At 57.5% G+C, this 24,696-nt stretch overlaps 1 protein-coding gene and 1 long non-coding RNA gene across 5 annotated transcripts in view; both read right to left on the bottom strand.

The window, feature by feature from the left end:
- The window catches only part of LOC138843207 (uncharacterized), an 80,047-nt gene extending 72,742 nt beyond the window's left edge, over positions 1-7,305 (bottom strand). The window contains exon 1 of the long non-coding RNA XR_016214878.1: positions 6,890-7,305. This is a non-coding gene — a long non-coding RNA (uncharacterized LOC138843207). The remainder of the gene's footprint in view (positions 1-6,889) is intronic.
- Positions 7,306-9,108: 1,803 nt separating this feature from the next.
- The window catches only part of FYCO1 (FYVE and coiled-coil domain autophagy adaptor 1), a 78,510-nt gene continuing 62,922 nt past the window's right edge, over positions 9,109-24,696 (bottom strand). For all 4 annotated transcript variants that reach the window (XM_008260514.5, XM_008260515.5, XM_002713251.6 and 1 more), the window contains exons 16-18: positions 21,081-21,291; positions 13,492-13,601; positions 9,109-11,837 (exon numbers count right to left, since the gene is read on the bottom strand). In XM_008260514.5, coding sequence (XP_008258736.4) covers positions 11,762-11,837; positions 13,492-13,601; positions 21,081-21,291 — 397 coding nt within the window. In that variant the 3' untranslated portion in view covers positions 9,109-11,761. The remainder of the gene's footprint in view (positions 11,838-13,491; positions 13,602-21,080; positions 21,292-24,696) is intronic.

The raw sequence follows: 24,696 nt of genomic DNA, 5'->3' as shown, positions 1-24,696 counted from the left end.
CAGATGGGAGCATGGCGGGACAGGCTCCCAGCCCCAGCCCGGCCCTCGTGTCCAGAGAGCTCCGTCCTCAGGGAAGCTGGCCTCCCCGGAGCTGGCCCCTCCTCCACGCTCTGGTCAGCTTGTCTCAAGGTGAGGTCTGGCCGGGGAGCTCTAAGGTGACTTGGAAAATGGAGAAGCAATCGTAGCCTCACCTTACACCTACACCTTACGCACTGCAGATGCACAGATAAAGATTTCTCTCCATTCAATGAGTTCCAATACCAACTGTTTGCTGTGTGTGGTTCAGAAAGACCACAGCCCTAGGAGCACCAAAGTCACCCCCAGGGTGCTCCGGGGCTTTTGCAGAACACTGTTTCTGCCCTGTCCCGCGCGCCCTCCCCCGGCGGTGGGGGCCTGTGCCAGGCATGCACTTGGGCCGGTGAGATGTTACCATCATCATTTCTACATCGCTGCTCCAGAGAGCCAATGACCCCACCAATGACCCAGCCAACGGCATGGACAGGAAAGGGTCTGTCCACCAAGCGACTGGGTGCGTGTCTCTATTCTAAACATACTTATTTGTGCACGCGCGATTTTGGTACCACAAGCTAAGTAGAAAATCTCTGTGGTCAGATGGATCTGCTCAGAGAGGACTTGTGGGGAGTGTGGTCGGCACACGCCCTCCGCAGGCCAGGCCTCTGCTGCAGAGCCGCCCTGCCCAAGGCCAGGGCCACCTGCTTCCAGGGCTCACGAGGCAGCAGCACGGAGCCGGCTCAGCATAGCCAGGGCGCTCGGGTAGGGCGCTCCGCCCAGAGCCTTCTGCCAGCTGGTGGAGCCTTAGTCTGGCCTCGGTTGGAATTGGAGCTCTCCCTCTGCCTGGCCCGGCTTCCCCTCATGGTTGTCGATTCTGAATAAACACATGGCACCCAAACTACATGTCAACACCTGGGTGGAGCCTCCCCAGGTGCTGCCGGTGCCAGGAAGCCGCCGCGAGTGAGGCGCACTGGGCGTGCAGACCGATGGAGCAGGTAGCACGAGACTGGGCGTTCCTCCGAGAAGCCTGGACACCCGTTCCCTCTCACCTCAGCCCAGCCACTGGGCCAACACCCTCGGGCGTCAGCTGCACACGAGGCTGCACGGGGAATGGGACAGACCTGCGCTCCCATCACGAACTCCTTGTGGGGTTGACACAGTTCCGACCTCACAGCTGTCTTCTCACCCAGGCTCTGAGTCAGGAGGACAGGGTGGGCCTGCACTGGCCAAGCTCCTAGGCCGGGGAGCAGGGACCCTGACCAGCTTGTGGCCTCCTCCCAGGCCCGCCCTCCATGGCGTCATGCTGCTGAGCTAGGTGTTACGTAGGTGACCCCTCTGGAGACTGTAAAAGCACTGTGTCTTACGTTCAAGTCTCCAATCCATTGTGAGCTGATTGTTGCACGTGATGAAAGACAGGGGTCTAGTCTGATTCTTGGCCATTTGTTGAAGAGACCGCCCTCTCCCCAGCATGCATTCTCGGCTGTAGATGCATTGATTTCTTTCTGGGATCCCTGTTGCTTTCCATCAGTCTTCGTGTCTGCTTTTATGCAGGCACCATGTTGTTTTGGGTATTATTGCTTTGTAGTATATTCTGAAGTCATGTAGTGCGATGCTTTCAGCTTCGTTCTTTTTGCTCAAGATTGCTTGGGCTATTTAGGATTTTTTTGGGGGGGTAACACATGAATGGTAGGATTGTTTTTTCCAGTTCTGTGAAGAAAGTCGCTGGCATTTTGATAGGAATTCCACTGAATCAGTTGGGGTGGCATAGACACTTGGGTGGTATAGACACTTGAACAATACAGGCACTGTTCCACACGCTGCTCTTTGGGACATAGGAAACCTTTCCACTTATGTGGGCCCTCTTCAATTTTTTTTAATCAATATTTCGTGTTTTCACTGTAGAAATATTTTACTCCTTTGGTTAAATTTAGTCCTAATTTTTAAAAAGCTACTACAAATGGGATTTAAAAAAAAAACTTATTTATTTGAAATACAGAGTTACAAAGAAGTAGAGAGAGAGGGGTCTTCCATCTGCTGGTTCACTCCCCAAATGGCTGCACAAGACAGAGCTGGGCTGATCTGAAGCCAGCAGCCAGGAGCTTCTTCCAGGTCTCCCACATGGGTTCAGGGGCCCAAGCACTTGGGCCATCCTCCGCTGCTTTCCCTGGCCACAGCAGAGAGCTGGACCCGAAGTGGAGCAGCTTTGCCACAGCACCAGCCCCTGGGACTGGTTTTTAAATATTTCTTTTGCAGATAGTTAGCTACGGCATCGAGAAAGAGTACTGATTTTCGTATGCTGGCTTTGTATCCTGCAAGTTCACTGAATCTGCTTATTAGCTCTAATAACCTAGCTACGTACATAGAAAGGAAATGCAATCATTCGTCCAGGAGAGATCAGCACGCCCATGTCTACTGCAGCCCTCTGACAGTAGCCAAGATACGGAATCAACCTAACTGTCCACGGACGGACAAAGGGACAGCAAGGGCGACCTGATTACTTGCAAGAATGGAACCGACTCAGCCATTGGAACGCATGATACCTTGTCATTTGCAGCAACCCAGGAGGGGCTTGGTGGACGCCATGGCTATGTTCAGTGAACTAAACCAGGCACACAAAGACAACACTGCGTCATCTTACTCATGTGTGGAATCCAAAGAGGCCGCCTTATGGAAGACAAGCGAGGCCTAGTGGTTAGCAGAGGTCAGGAAGGGTAGGGGGTGGGGGTGGGGGATGGGAGAGGGTGGTCCAGGGGTGCAGAGCTACAGTGGGTGGGGAGGAATCAGCTCGCATCCACAGACTGTAGGTTTCCAAACAGCTCGAAGAAAAGATCCTGAAAGCTCTCACAGGCACATGCATATGCTAATTACCCTGACTCCATCAGTCAACATTGTCCATAAAAATGGACCATTAGTGAAATCGGAATGACCCCCTAAAATCTACACTAAAATGTGGTTCCTTAAATTTCCCTGGAAATGCTATCGGGGTGCCACATGTGCTACCGGAATTTGGGGTGCCTTACGATTTCACCACAGGCTTATTACTAAATCCCCAGTATTAATAAGCCCAAGAGGGTTTTTGCCTAATACCAGCACAGATCAATGAGGCAGCATGGTGCATTTGAAACTTTTATTTAGTGAGAAAGATGCATAGGAGAGTGAGAGCTTTATTTGAGAGGTGAATGGGGGTTCATACCGAGCCACATGGAAGAGCATCTAGGCCTGTATCTGGGCCAGGAAGCCTGGAGCCCATGGCCCGAAGGTCATGTGCCCTGGAGGCGCTGGGCTACAGCAAGCCTCCCCCCCCCCCCCCGCCCCACCAAGAGGCCAGGGAAGAAGAGCAGCCGGGCCACACCGTATCCTGGCTTTTAACCCACTTCCAAAGGGGAGTGGTTAATTAACCTGATTGGCAGGTAGGCACCCAGGTGTGGCCAGGTAGGGCATGAGGCCACACAGGGAAGGCGTGGTCTTCCAGTTCACAAATCTAATCAATTTTAGCCGGCATGGCTGCCTACTTCATTTAAAATAAAACTTTTACAAAACTGTTACGATGTCAGATTGTGGGAGTTGGACACTTGGTTATACATTGGGAAACTGAGATATGCATAAATTGATGTGAATTTCTTTTTAGGAACTGGTTTTCAAATTTAAAAGCTAAACTGGCTCTATTAAAAATTTAATTTCAAACGGCACAGAGGGAATAAAGGAAAAAGAACAGAATCTTTCCCCTGCCCAAAGCCCCGCACGCCCCCAGCCCCAATTCCAGAGGCAGCCTCAGGGTTTCTGGTGTGTTTGTCCAGAACGGCGGCGCGCTCCTGACCGGTGTCCACTGCGGTCTTCCAGGGCACTCACGTACAGCTTCCATCCGTCCCCGCTTCAACAAACCCTTTCCTGTGTTTTCTTTGGCTGCACGGGCACTGAGGCCACCCGGAGCGTCGTGGGTGTGTCTGTCACGCACCAGTGTTTTTCTGCAGGCAGTGAGGCCGAGCCAGGAGGCCACGCAAGAGGAGGTGACCTGCATACGGCAGAACGATTGCTTCAAAGCACAAAGTCCCAATGCTGCCCTCACTGTGCCTGCACACTCACTCCTCCTCTCAAGGGGAGCCCCTTGGGGCTGGCGCTGTGGTGGAGCGGGTAAAGCCGCCGCTTGCAGTGCTGGCATGCCATGCGGGCACTGGTTCAAATCCCAGCTGCTCCACTTCCAATCCAGCTCTCTACTATGGCGTGGGAAAGCAGTAGAGGATGGCCTAAGTCCTTGGGCCCCTGTACCCACGTGGGAGACCTGGAAGAAGCTCCTGGCTCCTGGCCTCGGATTGGTGCAACTCTGGCCATTGCGGCCACTTGGGGAGTGAACCAGTGGATGGAAGACCTCTCTCTCTCTCTCTGCCTCTCCTTCTTTCTCTGTGTAATGCTGAGTGTCAAATAAATAAATAAGTCTTTTAAAAAATTACCTGCAGGTGTATGTGACTGTAACTTGTACACAGAAATATAAAAAAACAAACAAACAAATAACAAAAAACCAGGGCTGGACCAGGTCGAAGCCAGGAACCAGGGACTGAATCCAGATCTCCTACATGAGCGACAGGAGCCATGGCCACCGCCTCCCCACGTCTGCCCTGGCAGGAATGGAGCGGGAGCGGTGAGCCATACCCTGTGACTCTCGCTGGCGCCGGGCATCGGAACTGCTCGGCTCACCGTGTGCTTCCTGTTTGTGTTGTTAACAAACCAGCACAGCCATGAGTTAACCTTTCTCTTCCCTTTTTTCCATTAACACCTGGCAGAACCCAAAGATCCTTATTTTTAGCATAATTTTTTTTGTGTCATTCACTCCTTTTGGCAATCCGAAAAAGTCAACAGTCCCTTTAAAATGCACGCAGTAAGATCATAGGATTACATCGAAACAAAATTCTCTATGTACTAAACAAACAAAAAACCCATAAGAACTAATCAAACGCTGCCTGTTCGCTTACGCTTTCCATAAAATCCATCAGCAGATCCGACAGCCACTTTTCTCTCAGAGCGGGGAGGGGCATACAGATGCCCCGAGAATCTGTAACTACGGTCACGTCGCACCAAGTACCAAGTCACAGGATGGCAGAGACGGGTGGCATCGTAGCAGGATTCGGGGACCAAGACCAGACACCGAGGCCTCTTAACAGGAAGTCGGCTTTTAGTATGCCGGCAGAGGGCCCGGGCGGAATTGCTTATCCAAAATCCTGAGCCCCGCACAAGGAAGGGGTCTCCCTCATACATGGTTGTAGCCTCTCTGTCTCCCTTACACGGTTACCTGCGTACATTTGACTGGATATTCTAGTTACATGGCGGCCACAGGCTGATGCAACACTGCGCATGCCAACGGAGTGACCCAAGATGTTTTTTAAGCACATACCGAGCCTTAGCCGTCCAGCAAGGGTTAACATCCTTGCTCTGTACCGACAGGCAGGACCTGCAGTGGTTACACAGCCGCAGACAGGGACCACAGCTGAACCTCCATAGGCGAGCAGGCAGCCACCACACTGCATTCCCAGGACGACGCCTCCCCCTTTTTCTTTTGCTGACCTCGGGGAGGCCTCTACCACAGCTGTCCTCGTGTCAATTAGAAACAAGTTTCGTTAAAAGACGGACGCCTCTCCCACAGCACTGTCCAGCGATAATGCCCGGAAGAGCTACATTTTAGCTGGAGGTGAGGTGAAGGACGCGCCCCTGCCCCCACCCCAGCCCCCGGGCCAGCTCAGGAACTCCCACGTACCCTGACCTCCACGGCTCACGCCCACCAGTCCCAACTCTTCCTTCTCTGATTCTGAAGATTTGGACACCCGTGGGCCTGCTCTGATTTGGGGAGAAGGGCATTTGTCCAATCACAGAACACCTGCCAGTTAGCGACAGGCCCCTTGAATACAAGCGTAGAAGATCAAAAAACAGCAGCTGCGAGAAGGTTTTACTCATGGACCGGCTTCATACCAGGGAGCGCGCTGAGAAACATCCCCCCGCCCAGGAGGGAGCGCCCACTATGGCGTCCCCGTGCTCTGGCCAGTGGGAGGCCGAGGAGGCCCGAGCCCAAGCTTCAGGGGCTGGCAGGGGAGCTGAATCAGGAGACAGCCCAGCTGGCTCATGGTTCCCATTTCTGCAAGTTTTGCCCAAATCAGTGGAGCTGCAGCAATGGCCACCCACAGCCTTCCCGGCACTGCCCCCAGGCCACCTCCCCTGCGTCAGCCAGAGCCGAGGGAAAGACCAGAGCTGGTGGACCGGGGAGGGAGGGGGCGCGGCTGGGGCCCACGGGGAACTTGGAGAGCCGTCTTTTAGAAAGTGCTGCCGCCTGCTCCACGTAGCGGGGCCTGGCTGAGTCCTGGGGTCTCCCAGTATGTCTGACGCCCGAGGGCTCCTCAGGGCCCGGTTCTGGCGTCCCAGTGCCTCCCCCACAGGTCGGCCCCAGAGCGTGGCTACAGTTGGCGGTGGGGGGGGGGGGGGTCCTGGCTACCGGGGAAGAGACTTTGGGTCCATACGCGCACCCCACCCCTCCTGTGCAGAGGCCTCTGGGGAGGAGGGGGCCGCGACCCCTCCCTGCTGCTCCCATGACAGCTTCAGAGATGGGTGCCCTGGATTGGCCCCCCGCGCCCGCAGCCCCTGCCCTTGGTATCTCTGCAGCCAGTGGCCTGGGTGCTGCCGACATGAAAAGGCAGGGCCACACCGGTGTTGCCACTTCCCCTCCGCTCCGTTCTTCCAATGAGACGCGGCCTCGGCCCAGCTGGCCTGGGGTCCTGCCCTCCACGAGGCCTGCGGCAAGGCCCTTGCTATAGACGCCTCCCCGCCCCCCCCACCCCCGTCTTTGTCCCCTTGCCGTCCTGTCCCCTGCCTCCCTTCTCGAGCCGCCGCCACTGACCTGCAGGACCGGGCTGAGCTGTCCGGGACTGGCCTCCTTGCCTGTCCTCGTGGCTCTGCTGGAGCGGCGACCCCCAGGCCTCGCGGCGCCAAGGACGCTCCTGCAGGCTCGGGCGCGGCCACGCCTCTCACTTTGCAGCTCCCAAGACTTCATTCATTCCTGGCTTCAGGAGGGGGTGCAGGGTGCACATGGCAGCCACGCGGGCTAGCGCCGGGAGCGCGGGGTTGGGGAGAGGGAGAAGGGGACACACATCAAAGGCCCCCGCACGGCTGCCGCAGCGGGGACAGTGGAAGGCTCACCTTCCTGTCACCCCGAACCCACCGAGCGCCTTTCGTAACAGCTCTGCTTTCCCCTCATGCTTTTGATGGCTTTGGCTTCAACTGCCGGCTCAAAAAAAAAAAAAAAAAAAAAAAAAAAGTCCAGCATTAGTTCAGCCTGGGCAACACTTTTCACTGTTTCTTTGCTTTTCAGATGTGTGTAGGCGGTGAGAGATTTTTTTTTTTTCCCACGCATCTTCAAACCGAAAGGGCTGACCTTGCAGCGGTGCCCTTCTGAGTCACCCGGGGAGTCCCTGCTCCTCCACACCGGCCGGGTAGATGTGGCTGCCAGAGCTGGGCCCTTGTCCACCACGGAGCCTGCAGACGCCGAGCCAGGCCGCGAGGCCCTGGGAGGGAACGCCGGGCTTGGGATTGTCGGAGCAGAGGCTCTGGTGCACTCCCGCTCTGAAGTGAGTCATCAGGGATGGGCTCCCGGCCCGAGGCAGCACCCACACCTGTGTACGTCTCAGCTCAGTCCAGCCCAGAGACAGGACCTACACCTGTGTTTGTCTCGGCTCATCTCAGCCCCCAGCCCAGAGGCAGCACCCACACCTGTGTGCATCCTGGCTCATGCCAGCCCCCAGCCCAGAGGCAGCACCCACACCTGTGTGCATCTTGGCTCATCCCAGCCCCCAGCCCAGAGGCAGCACCCACACCTGTGTGCATCCTGGCTCATCCCAGCCCCTAGCTCATGTGGCCATCGAGCCTCGGAGGGACTGCTGTGACAACAAAAGAAACTGCTGGGTTGTTTGAGGCACTTGGTGAAACCACTTTTCCGTCCCCTTAACCAAGTTGGTAGCCAGAGGCTGGATCTGAGGACATCTTTAACTCACCAGGAGGGCAGGGGCTGGTAGGGCCAGGAACCCAGCTCGGAGTCTGCCTCCCCAGTCCAGGCCGGCCCTGTGCCCTTCTCTGCCACAGCAGTTTCAGGGTTGTTTGGCCAGTGGAATTGTCGGCAGCCTTTTGGCTGACTTGACGCTGGAAGCAACAGGCAGGGCCTTCATCAATAACGCGGTGTGTCCTGAGTCCTTCGGTAGCTGGGGCGTTGCTGGTGGGGACAGGAGAGTGGAGATGCAGAGCAAGGAGACCTGGCTCTGCTCCACTTCCTATCAGCTCCCTGCTAATGTGCCTGGGAAAGCGGCAGATGGCTGAATGCTGGGGTCTTTGCTACCCAAGTGGGAGACCTGGATGGAGTTCCAGGCTCCTGGCTTTGGCCTGGCCCAGTCCTGGCCATTGCAGCCATTTGGGGGAGTGAACCAGTGGAACGAAGAGCCCTCTGTCTGTCTCTCCCATTCTCTAACTCTACCTTTCAAATACGTAAAATACATCTTTAAAACAATAAAGAAGGAGCTGGAGAAAACCCTGGGCAGGGGCGGATTTGGAGGACCTGGGGGTGCTGGCAGATGTGCCCCGAAGCCTCTGGCATGGAAGGAACCAGCCCCGGTCAGCCCAGATGTGGGGCTGTGAGTGTGTGTGTGTGGGGGGGGGGCCCAAGCCTGAGTTCCACATGACCGGCCCAGGGGTGACTGGGTAGTGAGCCCTGTGCCAGCAGCCATGGTGGCCTGTTCACGAACTGCAGCGTCGAGCCATGCATGGCCTTCCCCACCCCCAGTCTGGCAAATTAGAAGTCCGTGCTCTGCTCACCACGCCCCGTGAGAGCTGAGGGCGTGAGCTGACCTGGCAGAGGGCTGGCCTGGGAGGACGCCACCCTCAGATGGGACGGGAAGGAGCCGGACGCCGGCCGTGCGCGGGGCAGCTGCTCAGAGCGTCTGCTGGCTCAAGTCCTTTCGAAACGCCACTGTCAGGGACGCCCTATTCCAGCACTATTCGGACCCAGGTGTGGGTAACCCCGTCACGCATCCTCCGATTCTTCCTGTCCAGAGGAGTCAAAGACAACAGCACTTTGAATGTCATAGTGTTTATTTAAATCCTGAGGTTCAAAAATATTTCTCAATAGTGTGGCAGACACTATGGGGTACAAGTTTCTCCCCCGGTGTGTGGCTGGGGTGCTGGTATTCCATGTGCTTCTGGGTAATTCTTTGGCAGGTGAGGAGGAGACGGGTTCCCGGCCCGCCCTCTCCTAAGGCCGCGCGAATGGAGCACTGATCAGCTAAAGTGCAATCGGACTGTGAAGCCTCGCAGCTGAGGCCGGTGTCCCCGGCGAGCAAGTGCCCCCGGGTGACACACGTCACCTGGTTGTGAGGGAGCCCTTGGACCAGATGCCCCTGAAATTTAACCACAGACTCTGTGATTTTACAAAAGTGCTTCAAAGGGAAGAGAATCGTTTCCCTGGTTCCTTGGAAGAATTAGTGAGGTGCGAGGCACTCGCCCGAGGTCCCGCTGACAAGGGCTTTTCGTGAGTCCCCTAAGGCCGCACGGCTGGCTCAGTGGGGCCACGCACACGACCACATTCGGCTCTCAGCGCCCTGAGTGGCTTCCCTCTGCTTTCTCTCCCGGCATCGCTGAGCCAAGGATGGTCTCGTGGCTCTAAGAGTTCCCATGGTGGAGGGATAGAGGTGGGGCGCTCCTAAAATTGTCAGCAATGCACACGTAACAGCATCACCAAAGCCAGCCTGCGACTTCACCCCACAATCGGGTTTCTCATCGGGGCCAGAAGTGGCTCCGCCTCCTTGGGTGACCGCTCCAAGTTCTCGGGAACAACATGGCCTGCGTTTCTCAGTTCTTCCTGTGGCTTTTGTTTCTGCTTTCCGAAGTCCGTGGGTCTGCAGCTCCAGGTTCCTGCCCTCGCTCCAGCGGGCTTGCGCCACAAGGCAGGGAGCTCTGGGCAGCCGGAGGCAGCAGTGGGATGGGGCTGGTGTTGGCAGAGCTGCGCCGTCACAGGGCAGGGAGGGGCCGCTTCCCCGGGGCTCCCAGTGTCACTCAGTCCAGCCGCGGTAGTTCTTCCGGTGTCATCCGCATTTTTTTTTTTTTGAAGTATCTCAGCCCCCAAACTACAGTGAAGTTGGGAGCCTGTTTAATAATAGGAACGTTCGTCATGAAAGCCACGCTTAGACTGGCCGGCACGTTCTCTAGCTGCAAGGTGCATGGCAAACTTGGACCTGAACAGCAGACTGAGGGAGGTACACAGGGGCACCCAGCACGAGAAATAAATACGCTCACGAAAGCACGGGGTCAGGCGGGGTCCGGTGCCCGCGGGGCAGCGGCAAGGGCTTGCTCCACACCGGATGCTCAACCCCGGGGCTGCGGGGCCGCTGGAGGCGCAGGCTGGGCTGGCTTTGCCGGAGTCCCGTGTCCTTTAGAATGTGAGGAGCAGCTGACGTCCACGACGGGGCTCAGAGGCCCCGGGCCCTTCCCAGGCCTCAGCTACTGTGGTTGCAGATGGTGGTGACATCAGCACGGGCGTGCCCAGAGGACCCAAGGCATCCCAGGAAAGCCAGGCACCCAGACAGGCCTCTAGACAGCTCCATGTCCCGTCAGCATCCTCCTCCTGTGGCCCAGGCCGCCTGGGATTCCCCCTGGCCCGAGGGCGGATGGAGTCCGAGCGAGGAGTCTGCCTCTCAGTCAGCCCGGTTGTGGCGGCGAGTCTCCTGGGGCCTGGCATCTTGTCCTGGGGCTGAGCAGGCCAGGCCTTGGCCAGCAGGGACAGTGGCCCTGGGGCTTTCCGTCAGAGGCTGTTCCGAGGCACAGCCGTCCTCTGAGCTGGGCATCTGAGGGGGTCCCTTCACCATTCCCTTGAGCCTCGATCTGGACGATGGAGTGAAGCTGGGGGAGGGGTCACAGGCCGCCTGGGAAGACAGCGGGGCCAAGTGCTTGGACCCTCCCCTCCCCCCGCCAGAGTGGGTGGCTCTGCTCACTGTGGGAGCACCTGGGCCTTTGCGGCCAGCCGAGAGGAGGAGGCGGGGGAAGGGGAGAGGAAAGGAGCAGGGAGCAGGAAGATGACCACACCTCGAGGAGAGGGAAAGCCAGGGCCCACTGCTCTCCGGGTGTTGGGTGCAGGCTGAGCAGCGGGTGCTGGGCGGACGGGCGTTGGGGAATTGGGCAGGAGGGAGTGGGGACCACGAATAAATTATGCTTCTGTTTCCTGTCACTTGGGAGCCTCAGCGCGAAGCCCGGTTTTGGGTGTGGGCACACGTCTGCAGGGAGCAGCGCTCCCGTGCGGCCGGACAGCCTGGCTGAGGGAAGGGCTTCGTAGGAGGGCGGAGTCGCCAGGCAGCAGGGCCAGCAGGAGCGTGCGGCCCAGGCGCCCCAGTGCTGCTGCAGGAGGAGGCTGGCTGGGGTCTCTGGAGTGGTCTCCCCACCCCCGCCAGGCAGCCTGACTCCTCAGCCCAAGGACACGCCAGGGGCGGCCGCTGCGTCTGGCTCCTGCTCACTGGACGCCTGGTCCTGGCGGGCTCAGCTGCGGTGGCACAACCCTCCCCAGGAGGGCCGGTGGCGTCCCTGCACCCCGCAGGTGGAGACGGTGCCAGCAGCCCCCGAGAGCCGGAGCTGAGAGCCACGGTCTTCCTGGCTTCTTTCTTCCCCTCCCCTTTCTGAGAGCTGTGTGACAGGTGAGAGCCAGCAGTGTTTCCTGTGCAGGAAGCGAGCGCCGTGCCGGCTACGGGAAGTCGCTTCCATCGTAGATCACAGGCCGGTCAACTGTCAAGTGATAAAAGACTTTTTTGGAGACGAACCTGAGGAAACAGAAGCGGAAAGGGGGGGCGTCACCCTGAGGGCTGAGGGACCAGGGGTGGCGGCTGCCACGGGCCCCTGCAGGTTTTGTGACCACCCTAGCTGGGCGCAGGTGCCAGAGGCCCCAGGGGGATCCTGACCCACTCGAGGGTGCCTGGGCCTCTGTGGGCCCCTTCCTGTCCCTCAGCAGGTGCTCTCCCTGCACGGCGGGGTGTGGGTAGGGATGGGGCGGGGGCAGGACATCCGCACAGGCCTCCGGGTCTGGGTGCAGAACCGCCCTTTGGGGCACAGGCTGGGAACCCCCCGCCCTTCCCTACACACATGGCTGCTCTGAAGCTGGGACCACGCAGGGCAGCAGGTGGACGGGCCCCTGGGAGGAAGCACGTGCTGGAGGCTGGTGTGGGTTTCAAGACAAATCAGCATTCATGCCAGTTTGGCCTCCCAGGCTGTGTGCAGCTCAGAGGGCCCCAGAGATGACCCCCAGGGGCCAAGGTCAGAGTGATCACGGGGAGCCTGCCTAGGGTCTGGGATGGTGCCCTGCCCTCATCACTCTCCTGGCTTCTGCCCAGCCACAGCAAGGCCCAGTGAGGCCTTGACAACACTCACTCTGCTGCTCAGAGGAAGAAGCTGGGGCTGGCTACGCAGAACCCATGCCTCGCTGTGCCCAGCCCCTCTCCTAACCACCTGCCCGTCCAGCTGGCCAGGAAGCTCTGGGGTTTGGGCCCCCGTCTGCAGGACAGCGGGCTGGGGCAGTGCTCACAGGCAGCCCTCTGGACAAGCCAGGCCTGCACCACAGTCTTGCCAACACCAGGCATTCCCCTAGGGGAATGCAGGGCAGGCTCATCCCCCAGCTTCTCCCAGGACGGACGCCCCACCCCAGCCCAGGGAGTTGAAGGCCTGCAGGCAGTGAGGGGTGGCACAGCTTTTCCCTAGCGGGTCCTGTCCAGTTACTGTGCCATGCAGGGGAGGTGGCCAATGGCATAGCGAATGCTTAGAGAGGGTGTGGCTGGGCACAGAGCAGGCAGGTCTCTTTAAAGAGGCAGCCATAACGGAGGGGCTACGCTGAAGCCAGGACACAGGCCTTGTCTCGTGCTTGTGGCAGATGCGTGGTCAGGGTGGTCCTCTCTCAGGGCCCCATGCCTGCCCCACCTTCCTGACCGGTCTTCTCCTTGCCCTTCAATCCAGAACCTTCCTCAGAGGCTGTTGCCACAGCCCAGCCAGGGGCTTTGCCTTGCCATCTCAGTCCTGCTGCTCCGGGGCTTCACCCTGGGTTCACGGCCCTCTTCCTCCCTCCGTCATCCACGCAGCCCTTCGCTGGGTTTCTGAGCCCCTTCTTGGGGCTGGGCTGTGAGGCTGACCAGAGAGGGGCAGAGGGCACACAGGTCAGAGGTCAGGCTCTGGGTCTTTGCCTCCTGCTTCCAACCTGGCTCCGCTGCAGCCGTGTGGCTTGGGAGTGTGCGGCACGAGGCAGTCTCTGCGGCACGAAGTGAGCCCGGAACGCACTCGGTGAGCGGGAAGGCCCTCATGCTCACGGCACACGCCGGGCACGCGGGAGAGGCCTGCTCACGAGCAGCTCGTGGCGAGCCCACAGCGGGTTCTCAGCGGCCGCTTGTGCTCCTCCCAGGCGGCGGCGAGGCCCGGGGCTGCGGGGCCTACCTGGAGAAGGTGTTGTCAAAGATGAGCATGTAGATGCCCGGCGCGCGCACCTTCAGCTGGCCCTGGATGTTCTCCTTGTGCGAGTTGCAGCGCGTCGTGGGGATCAGCACCTGGGAGGAGGGCAGGGACGGAAGGCGTCACGGGGGCTGGGAGGGGCTGGGAGGGGCCGAGTGGGGCCTCCGGGCCTCCGGGCCTCCGGGCAGACTCTTGACTTCGGGGAGGTGGCTAGTGTCCTCTGAGGCTGCCCCTGGCAGTACGGGAATGGGGTGGGGGGTGGGGTCACCGCGCAGCCTGAGTCTTTTGCGACAACGTGAGTAGGGGAGGCTGCGGTACACTTTCACCCAGAACCATGGTGGTCAGGCCCTCCCGGAGGGTCCGCCAGCCTCCCTCAGCCACAGTGGAGGAGCAGCCCCGCCCTGGCCCCAGGAAGCTGGGGCTGCTGGAAGTAAAGTGCGTCTGCCAGCCAGATGATGCCAGCGCTGCCCCTTCCAGAACCTCCCAGGCCCCGTGGGAAGCTGGAGGGCTCACTCTGCCCGCGGCTGCACGCCCTCTCCTGGCGGGGCCCTGGGACCCTTTCCTCTCTCCGAGCCTCAGCCTCAGCCCCCTGGTCACCCCCTGCCTTCTGTGGGAACGAGAAACTCCGGCCAGGAAACACTGCGTCTGGAGGACGGTGTGTGCTGGCCAGGGCCGGCCGGGTCTCAGGGTGGCCAGCCTCCTCCCCCAGGCACGGGGTCTCCACCCGCTGACCAGCTCAGACACAGGCCCCGTGTTAATACTGAAGCAGTAAGAGTGGACCAAAACTTAACTGAGTTTTGTGGGGAGCAGCCCGGACTGGACTGAGTTACTGGAATTGAGACTTATTCTATGCATCTGCTCTCCCACAATATGGCGCTGGGAGAGAAGTAAACAGCTTCCGCACAGCTGCCTCCAGTTCAGCTAATAAACTGTAGGACTTGCTCCTGATTGGAGGAGAGCAGCGTACTCGGCGTGTGGGCAGCCGAGTTGGGATTGGCGGAGGAGGACTATAAAGGAGGAGAGAGACGGCATGCACAGGGAACATCTAAGGGGAACATCTAGCTGAAGGAACACCTGTGCAGCCCCCCAGAGAACCGGCCGGCGGTGTGCCGCTCCCCTGCGGAAGTGGGGAATGTGGCCAGGGGGAACTGCCCTTCCACGGAGGTGGAAGGGATAGTAGCCAACCCGGGAAGAACCAGCAGCAAACCCGGGGAGGGCCGAGCAGACAGAAAGAACAGCGCAGGGTCCTGTGTCGTTCCTCCACGAAGAGGGGGAGCGACAAGTTTGTCTTTCTTTTCCTTTTTTTTTTTTTTTTTTTTTGACAGGCAGAGTGGACAGTGAGAGAGAGAGAGAGAGAGAGACAGAGAGAAAGGTCTTCCTTTTGCCGTTGGTTCACCCTCCAATGGCCGCCGCAGCCGGCGCACTGCACTGATCCGAAGGCAGGAGCCAGGTGCTTCTCCTGGTCTCCCATGGGGTGCAGGGCCCAAGCACTTGGGCCATCCTCCACTGCACTCCTGGGCCACAGCAGAGAGCTGGCCTGGAAGAGGGGCAACTGGGACAGAATCCGGTGCCCCGACCGGGACTAGAACCCAGTGTGCCGGCGCTGCAAGGCGGAGGATTAGCCTAGTGAGCCACGGCGCCGGCTCTTTTCCTGTTTTAAAGAAGCGACAGATGTTGAGCAGGTCTACCCAGGTCCTGAGCCCCCACACGGCGCTAGCAACACGTGAGGGACCACGCCCACATCTTAGCAACGCTGAGTGCCTAAGGTGGGAAACTGCCCCAAGCAGGCATGTTTATTCTTTTTGTATACATATATTTATAAAAAGATATTTGAAAGGCAGAGTTACAGACAGAGAAGGAAAGAGAGAGGTCGTCCACCTGCTGGTTCACACCAAATGGTTGCAATGGCTGGAGCTGGGCCAGACTGAAGCCAGGAGCCAAGAACTTCTTCCAGGTCTCCCACGCAGGATTGGAAATGCAGCAGCCAGGACTCAAACTGGTGCCCACATGGGATGTGGGCATCCCAAGCTTAACCTGATACATCACAGTGCCTGCCCCTTCCCTAGCTTTCTGCTTGCAGGGGAAAAGGGAACAAAAAACAGAGACAAACAGAAGGCAAAAGCAGGATGACAACCTCAAACCTAACCTCAACACGATCACACTCAGGGTGGACAGCCTTCACAGCCATGGCGGAACCATCAGACTGGCTATCAGCAACCCCACCCTACTAGAAATGCAATTTAAATATGAAGGTACAAACAGGTTAGAAGTAAGTGATGTAAAAACGCGTACCATGCTAGCACATCAGACAAAAGAATGCTGAAATGCTGTTATTAATATCAGATAAAGTAGATTTTATGTCAAAAAATATTGTCAGGGACAATTTCATAAGGACAAAGATGTAGGTTCATCAACAGGACAAACTAATCCTAAACGTTTACGCCTGAAATGACAGAACTTGTAACCAGGAAACTGAGGCCAGCGCTGTGGTGTAGAAATTGAAGCCTCTGCCTGCAGTGCCAGCATTCGGGCGCCGGTTCGAGTCCTGGCTGCTCTACTTCCGATCCAGTTCCCTGCTAATGCGCCTGGGAAAGAAGTGGAAAATAGCCCAAGTCCTTGGGCCCCTGCACCTCCATGAGAGACCCAGATGAAGCTCCTGGCTCCTGGCTTTGGATTGGCCCAGCTCTGGCCATTGTGGCCATTTGGGGAGTGAACCAGTGGATGAGATCTGTCTCTCACTCTTGCGCTCTCTCTCCTTATCTCTATGTATCTCTGCCTTTCAAATAAATAAATAAATAAATAAATAAATAAATTTAAAAACAAAAAGAAGAAAAGAAAACCAGGAAACAACCAGTAGTAGAACTTCGAGGAGAAACAGCCAAATTCACCAGTGAGGGTGTGGTCTGCCACGTCCCTCTGCCAGTGACTGATGGGCAAGTGGACAGGAGCTCACACGGGAGGAGAGGACCTGGGCAGTGCTGTCTGCTCACCTGGCCCCCAGACAGGCACAGAACACTCTGCCCAGCAGCGGCAGGACACTGCCCTCCTTCAAGTACAAATATTCATCCGCGCAGACCACTCCAGGCCATCAAAACAACGACAAGACTCCAGATTTAAAAGGCCGTAAGTGATATAACATGTCCTCTGACCACAATAGAATTCAACTAGAAATCAACAGCAGATCTCTGGAATGTTCCCAAATATTTGGAAACGAAAACAACACACTTAAACCCATGGGTCAAAGAGAAGCCGCAAGGGAGATCACCAAGGCCCAGGAGGGAGGGTGCGGCCACACAGCGTCACTGTGCTGGGACACACACCAGAGCTGGTGCGGAGGGGGCACAGGACAGGCCCAGGGCCTGCGAGCAGGGAACAGCACGCCTGCACCCAGAGTGCCCGCAGCTGCGGGGAACAGGACAACCTGTGCCGAGCACCTGCTCCGATCAGGGAGTGGCAGCCTCTCATCCATGGAACCTCGTTTAGTTCTGACCTGTAATATGCCAGGTCCACGCAGGAGGCAGACTCCTGGGAGCCTGAGGGGTGGGTTTGTCTCCGGGGTCCCGAGCCTGGCCGACACTCCAGCCAGCGACTGACCGCTTGCTGTTAGCAGGGGCAGCTGCGTGCCCACCCTGCACACCTCCACGCTCACTACCTTGCTTATGGAGCGACAGCAGCAGCTCACTGGGGCAGGTGCTATGAGGAGGATACTTGCAAAAATACATTACTGTGTGTTCTTTAAACTAACATTATTCCTTCAAGAGTCCATTCCAGCTGCTGTTTCCCGACCATGGATGGTCAAAATGCGAGGTTTCCTCATTGTTTTTCCTGAATCAAAACACGAAGAAGTCTAGCGGAGATGAACAAAGGCTCTGGTGTTAGGGTGGGCTTCCCCTGGCGCCCCCCAGCAGCCGCCACGCCTGGGCAGGTGATGTCCTGCTGTGTGTGATGTGTCTGCGAAGCAGCCCCAGCCCAGGTTCGCTCATCTCCTGACGGGTTCTGGGGCCCTGGGCCATGGCCAGAGCAAGGGTTCTGTGCTAAGTGAAAGAAGCCAGCTACAAGATGGGCAAAGAGGCTTGCGAGCGCTGCTAATGGCACGCACGGGGTTCCTGTGAGAGGGTGAAACGATCTGAGTGAGCCAGTGGCAATGGCCGCACGTCTCTGACTACGCCCGCACGTCTCTGTGACTACGCCCGCATGTCGAGTGAGCCAGTGGCAATGGCCGCACGTCTCTGACTACGCCCGCATGTCTCTGACTACGCCCGCATGTCGAGTGAGCCAGTGGCAATGGCTGCACGTCTCTGACTACGCCCGCATGTCTCTGACTACGCCCGCACGTCTCTGACTACGCCCGCATGTCTCTGACTACGCCCGCACGCCTCTGACTACGTCTGCACAGCTCTGTGACTATGCCAGCAACCACCAGAGATACATTTTAGATGCAGGAATTACTGCTGGGTGAATGGTATCTCAACAACACTATTCCTTTTGGAAAGTCTGGGGTCCTTGCTCTCAGTCCTGGTTCCTCCTCTGACTCTCTCTGAGGCCCCCAGCTGGCGTCGAGCTTCTCTGGACACAAGTGGGTCCCTGGGCAGGGTCTGGCCCTGTCAGGCAGCAGCCTACATGGGGAGCTTTGCGTCCATGGTTCACCGTCTACTTCATCAGCTGCCTCCCCCAGGTTCACCATCTCTGGTCTCAGCGTCAAGGCCATGGCTGCTTGGGGACAGGGTGGCTCAGTGTGGGGAGTGTCTGCAGGTGCCACTGGCGGGGAGGCTGGCCTCGTGCTGTGCTGCTCTGTCCTCCTGGACGCTCCCCCTCTGACCCACGCCCCCTTGCCTCACCTCACCTGCTGCTCCTCCTCCCTTCTGTTAACGTGGTCTTCCCTAGCAGCCCAGGGGCCTCCGCCCCAATTACTGTGCCCCTGGTGGGCTTGGCACCCTTCCCAGGTGTACCCACGGTGCCTGTGTCCCCCATCGTGGCACTCTCCCCTGGAACCACAGGTGTCTATTTGTGGGGGTCCTGTTCCAATTTCACTGTGAACTCTTCAAGCCCAGATCCATGCTGTCCCTTTCTCTCTCCACTCCCAGTGGGCCTATAGAGCCTAGCATACAGCAGAGCCCAGTGAGTGGCTGTCAATGGTGGCAAGTACGCAGCTTCCACCCGCTGCGATCCTGAGACCTGAGGGCCGCAATCTGCAGCGCATTTGTCATTTTCTATATGGCTCAGGCAGGCAGGGGGCACACGGGAGTCCCTGGGGCAGGCGCTGACATGTGCCTGGAAAAGCTCCGCTCGGGGACTTCAGGCAGACACAGCAGCTGCCCCCAGGCTCACTGGTGACTGTGGGGTTGTGAAGGCAGATGACCTATATTGGTCCTAGACTGCCCCCTGGTGTCCACTGTAGGGAAGGACAGGGTCACCATAACCCCAGAAGCTGGAAACCAGGAAGCCTCAGCCAGGTCCCAAGCGGGTCCTGATGCCTGGCAGAGGCACACGGGTTTGCCAGGGCTGTGTGGGCTCGGTGGGTGAGGGACTGAGCAAGGGCAGAGGCCATAGCCCAGCCCTGCGTGCAGAGGTGGGCTGGCTGGGGCCGGGCTGCCTGGTTTCATTTCCTTCCCTCCCTTCAAACACTCACCAGAGTCTAATCTGGCCGGTCCCAGTGCTGGGTGGGCCTGGAGGACATGCAGGTGTGCAGGGAAGGTGCGTCTGGGAATGTCTACACAGCGTGCTGCTCCTCTGAGCACAACTGACAGGTACCCGCCCACACTGCCGCTGGTCTGCCCGGCCCCGGCCATCATTTTCCATCTCGGCTGTGATCTGGGACTGAGCCCAGCCTCACAGAGTGAGAAAGAGCCTTCCTGTGCCATCAGATGTGCTGACAACTCCACCTCGGGGGCCCGAGGAGGAGCCTTGGCCCATAGGTGCCAGCGCCTGCCCCCCTTGGTGAGGTGCAGAACCGCTCAGACTGGGCTCCAACGCCAGGTGCGTGATGCTGGCTGTGGGTCTCCACGGGAGAAGAGAGGCAGAGACTTTACACAAGACAGGACACGAGGGGACTGGTGCTGTGGCGCAGCAGGTAAAGTTATAGTCTGCAGTGCCAGCAGCCCACATGGGTGCCAGTTCGAGTCCCGTCTGCTCGAATTCTGATCCAGCTCTCTGCTGTGGCCTGGGAAAGCAGTGGAAGATGGCCCAAGACCTCGGGTCCTGCACCCGCGTGGGAGAACTGGAAGAAGCTCCTGGCTCCTGGCTTTGTCCTGGCTGTTGTGTATATTTGGGAAGTGAAACAGTGGATGGAAGACTCTCTCTCTTTCTCCTCTGCTCCCTCACTCTGCCTTTCAAATAAGTAAATAAGATCTTAAAAAAAAAAAAAAAAGACATAAGACCCCGGGCCGACAAGACAAGGTGGAGTTAGCTCCCAGAGTGAGTTTGCAGAGGATGGGAGTAACAAAGTGAGCTCTATAGTCAGGAGGTTCTAAGGAGAGTGACAGTAGGATGCATACAGTCCCACAGCCCTCTGTGTGCTGTGTGTTACCCTGCCTGCCCTCCTGCCCGGTGCCCTCAGCCTGGCTCTCTTGTCCTACACCTTTCTGGTGTCTCAGCCCTGAGCCCCAAGGGCACTCGGTGGACCAAGCACACAAGGGACTAATAGACGTTATTGCGAAGGCTCACAGGGCTCTGGTTTCACAGGCCTCCCAATCACTCTTCCCTGTCTCCATCCTTGCCAGTCTTGCAACACCGAGACTTCTGCCACCACACACCCAGCCCAGGAGCCACTTCCAGCTGAAGCCTGCACGGGGACTGCCCTGGCCAGCCTGTGCACCTGGAATGATTCAAACGGAACTTCCGCTTCCACCCGAGCCGGCTCTCCCGCCAGCACCCCTGTCGCAGAGATGCGCGCGTGGACTTCAGACCCCAGGCAGGGTCTCCCTCCCCTTCCCCCTGTCCTGAGTCAGCCACTCCTGCTCTGGCTCCCAGCCCCCTTGAACTACATCTGCGGTTATCAACCTGGGCTGCTTACTAGAACCACAGGGGGATGCCTGGATTCCACTCTGGGGCTCTGATTTGAGGGCCTGGCGTGGGGTCTTCAAAGCTCTCTAGGGGCTCCTAATGCACAGTCAAGGTCAAGGACCTTGTCCAGGCCCTGTGGACATTCCACACCTGGCAGCACTTTTTGGTTTATGAGCTGCTCTCTGCCCAACGTCCCAGCAGACACTGCGCTTGTCTCCGCCGCTGGCCTTGCAGGAGATGCCGGGCAGCCTGAGCTAACAACCAGAGGCAGACAGGGCCCCACCTCCCGAGGCGGCCATTCCTGCCGCGCACAGCTGTTAGAAATGATCCTTAGGCTGCGTCATCTGTACTCTGCTGAGTTTCACGTCCAGATCTCCCGCAAGCTCAGTCAGGGGGCGACCTTCACACGTTCAAACAGCACATCTGAGCCTCAGGGGCTTCCCTTCCCCGGGCTGGATCGGCCCCAGGTGCGCTGCCTGCCCCGCACGACGACGCAGCCGGGAACACGGCAGACAAGCCCTGCCCAGGCATCCTGCCCTGGGTGGCGGGGCCCGCAGCAGGCGCCGGCTCACCTTGCACTGATCCAGCGGTGTGTCCTCGGCCTCCCGGAAGACCACGCAGAAGGAGATGCTCTTGGGGTCGGAGGAGAAGACCCAGCTGATGGTGAGGCCTGCCTCGGCTGCGGTGATGCAGATCAGGCTGTAGGTGCTGGACCTCACGAACAGCTCCCGGGGGCCCTCCCCGAAGCTGGCGAGCTCCTCCATGCTGAGAGGCAATTTGATCCTGAAATGGAAGCAGAGGGATCTGAACGGCTGGCAGTCGCCGACCAGGTTGCTGGGGACTTGGAGGTGGCTACAGCCTTCGGAGACTCCTGGAGGAAAGCCTCAGACAATGCTGACCACAATGCTTCATTACAGATGCGGGGTTCACTCCAACAGGTGTTTCCTGGGCACTCAGTGTGTGCCTGGCATAGTTCCAGGCCCAAGGACCAGCACAGATGGGAATGAGGTGGGGAGCTGCCTGCACCCTCTGTGGACAGGAAGTGAGTGCCAAGGCTGCCCTGTTGCCTGATTTCTGTGTTCTACCTGCCTTTCACCTAACCTGTCCCCGCCCCATCCTTCGGGAACAATGGGCCCCGTGGTGGGGCCCCACGCAGGCACCAACCTCTTCTTATAGCCTCACGCTGGGCACATGGGTGCTTGGGTGGTTTGGGGAGAGAAGCTCCTTGGGGATCTATTTTTTTTTTTTTAAAGATTTACTTACTTATTTGAAAGGCAGAGTTAAAGAGAGAGAGAGAGAGAGAGAGAGAGAGAGAGAGACAGAGAATATGTTCCATCTGTTGGCTCACTTCCCAAATGGCCACAATGACTGGGGCTGGACCAGGTGGAAGCCGGGAGCCAGAAGCTTCTTCTGGTTCTCCCACGGCAGGGACCAAGCACTTGGGCCATCTTCTACTGTTTTCCCAGCTGCATCAGCAGGGGGCTGAATCGGAAGTGGAGCAGCCAGGGCTCAAACTGGTAGCCACATAGGATGTCAGCACTTCAGGCTTGACCTGCTGTGCCACAGTGCCGGCCCCCGGGGATCTAGCTCTCACTAGGTGGGTAGAAGCCTCTTCTTGAAGTTTACAGTCCCTGGCAGTGACACCTCTGCTTCCGGGGCACCGGCCTCACTTGTCTGCCAAGGGCTTAGGCTCTTGTGCGCCCCAGTTCCTCGTCTGCAAAGCAGAAACAAGCATGCCTGCCTCAGGACCCAGGTGCACATTGCCTTCGCTCATGAACTGGAGGCGACCAGGACATCTGATGCTCCTGCCCTGAGCTGCGGCTCGGCTCAACAGCGCCCCCTCTTGCACAGGGCAACCCCAGAGGCAGCAAGGCTGGCTCAAGATCTTGGGGACAAGATCTCCCTAGTAGGGCTGCACCTTGGGAGTGGTGTGGCCCGGGGCAAGTCACTCCCATGGGGCCTCATTTCTTCAACTAAGAAATGGGAGCGTGGCGGCCAGGGCGGGCTAGGCCCTCTGCCCACGACTCCGTGTGCCACCACAATGGCTACAGGAGGAGAGCATGACTGCTGCCATTCTACAAAGCAGGAAATTGGGAAATTCGGTTCTGGGTTTTACAGGTCTGATTCAAAGCCATCACCTTTTTTTTTTATTAAGAGATGTAATTATTTCTTTGAAAGGCACAGTTACAGAAAGATAGGGAGAGACAGAAGAGAGAGATATTTCATCTGCTAGTTTACTCCCCAAATGGTCACAATAGCCAGGACTGGACCAGACTTCCACTGCTTTCCCAGGCCACTAGAAGGGCGCTGGATTGAAAATGGAGCAGCCAGTCCTCTTCTGATCCAGCTCTCTGCTGTGGCCTGGGAAAGCAGTGGAAGATGGCCCAAGTCCTTGGGCCCCTGCACCCGCATGGGAGACCTGGAAGAAGCTCCTGGTTTCTGGTTTCAGATTGGCCCAGCTCCGGCCCTTGTGGCCATTTATGGAGTGAACCTGCGAATGGTTCTCCATCTCTCCCTCTGTCTGTAATTCAACCTCTCAAATAAATAAGTAAAATCTTAAAAAAAATTTTTTAAACCCTATATATATATATATATAGTTTTCTTTTTTAAAGATTTATTTTATTATTTGAATGACAGAGTTATAGAGAGAGGAAGAGACAGAGAGAGAGGTCTTCCATCTGCTGGTTCACTCTACAGATGGCCACAACGATCGAAGCTGTGCCGATCTGAAGCCAGGATCCAGGAGCTTCTTCTGGGTCTCCCATGTGGATGCAGGGGCCCAAGGACTTGGGTCATCTTCCACTGCTTTCCCAGGCCATAGCAGAGAGCTGGATTGGAAGAGCAGCAGCCAGGACTAAAACTGGCACCCATATGGGATGCCAGCGCTTCAGGCCAGGGATTTAACCCACTGCGCCCACAGCTCCGGCCCCTATATATAGTTTCTTAAAAAAAAAAAAAAAAAGTGGAGCGGCTGGGACATGAACCAGCACTCACACAGATCCCGGTGTTGCAGGCTGTGGCTTTACCCTGTGCCACAGTGCCGGCCCCAAAAGCTGTCACCTTTCTATTGCACCAAACTGCTTCTCATGGAGAAAATCTAATACTGTCCCCTTTAACACAGAGAGGTAAAACAAAGCTCAGAGAAGTTACTTTATGTGCTTAAGACTGCACAGCAAGTAAGCAATAACACAGCAAGCTCTTTGTCTCCAAAGCGTGAAGGCCGACGGTAATACCCCTCAAAGCTCTGCTAACAGCAGTATTCAACACTCCACAGAGCTTGCAGGAGCAGTCTACTCACTTCTGTGAGAATTTAGTTCCATTCAACACTTCTCCATGTGTGAACCTCCGCTTTATTTCTAACTAAAAGCCCTTGCTACAATTTTCAGACCTCCGAGCACAGGCAGGGAGATTCCGAGCACAAGGCACGCCTCGTGTATCACCGCGGAGGAGCAGCGAGCGGGCAGACGCCCCATCGACGCTGGTCACCGTGCAGCTCGAGTCCTGGCACCTGCCTGCGCCGTGGGTCTCCGTTACTTTCCTATGCGCCATCCGTTCAGTGAGGACCTTACTCAGTCAAACCAATCAGGCGGCTGCCACCTAGGCACACATCCAGCTGGAACTCAAGCCCGCTGTCTGCGTGCAAACCCTACCACGTGATCCAGAGATTCCAGTCCGTGTGAGCTCAGGGGCACCAACCAATTTTCCAGGTTCTGAGCTAATCGCAACCGCTCGTGTGTTGTCAGAGTTTCTGGAAATGTGCTTGCTAAACCCCAGATGTTGTGCATCTCTTCGAAAGGGGCAGCAGTCCGAGGCACTGTCACCCTGCTCGGCTGACCTTTCCTACGCGCTCATCTTATGCCACCCTCTGCAAGGGACGCTTGGATTCTGTGTGTTTGGGTTACTTCTTAGTCCATGACTTTTTCCACATCCCTCTGCGGAAGGCACCGTGTTTGAAAGTTTTATTATGAACAACTTCAAACATTTACCTGCTCTTCTGCATTAAGTGCCAAGGACAAAACAATTCAGCAATGGCAATGTAGGAAAGCGAAGGTGAGCTTCTTAGGGACCCGGGACTTGAGGAAAATCACACCAGGAAAACTGCCCCCTGGGGTCCCCTCCCTCATTTAGTCCAAAACCACACATCACGCTACAAACCAGGACAATCAGGGCTAAGCGGGAACCCGCAAT

The sequence above is a fragment of the Oryctolagus cuniculus genome, chromosome 10, assembly GCF_051225735.1.
Source record: "Oryctolagus cuniculus isolate XC-2025 breed Fujian yellow rabbit chromosome 10, ASM5122573v1, whole genome shotgun sequence".
NCBI lineage: Eukaryota > Metazoa > Chordata > Mammalia > Lagomorpha > Leporidae > Oryctolagus > Oryctolagus cuniculus.
This window is presented reverse-complemented; position numbering and strand designations above follow the sequence as displayed.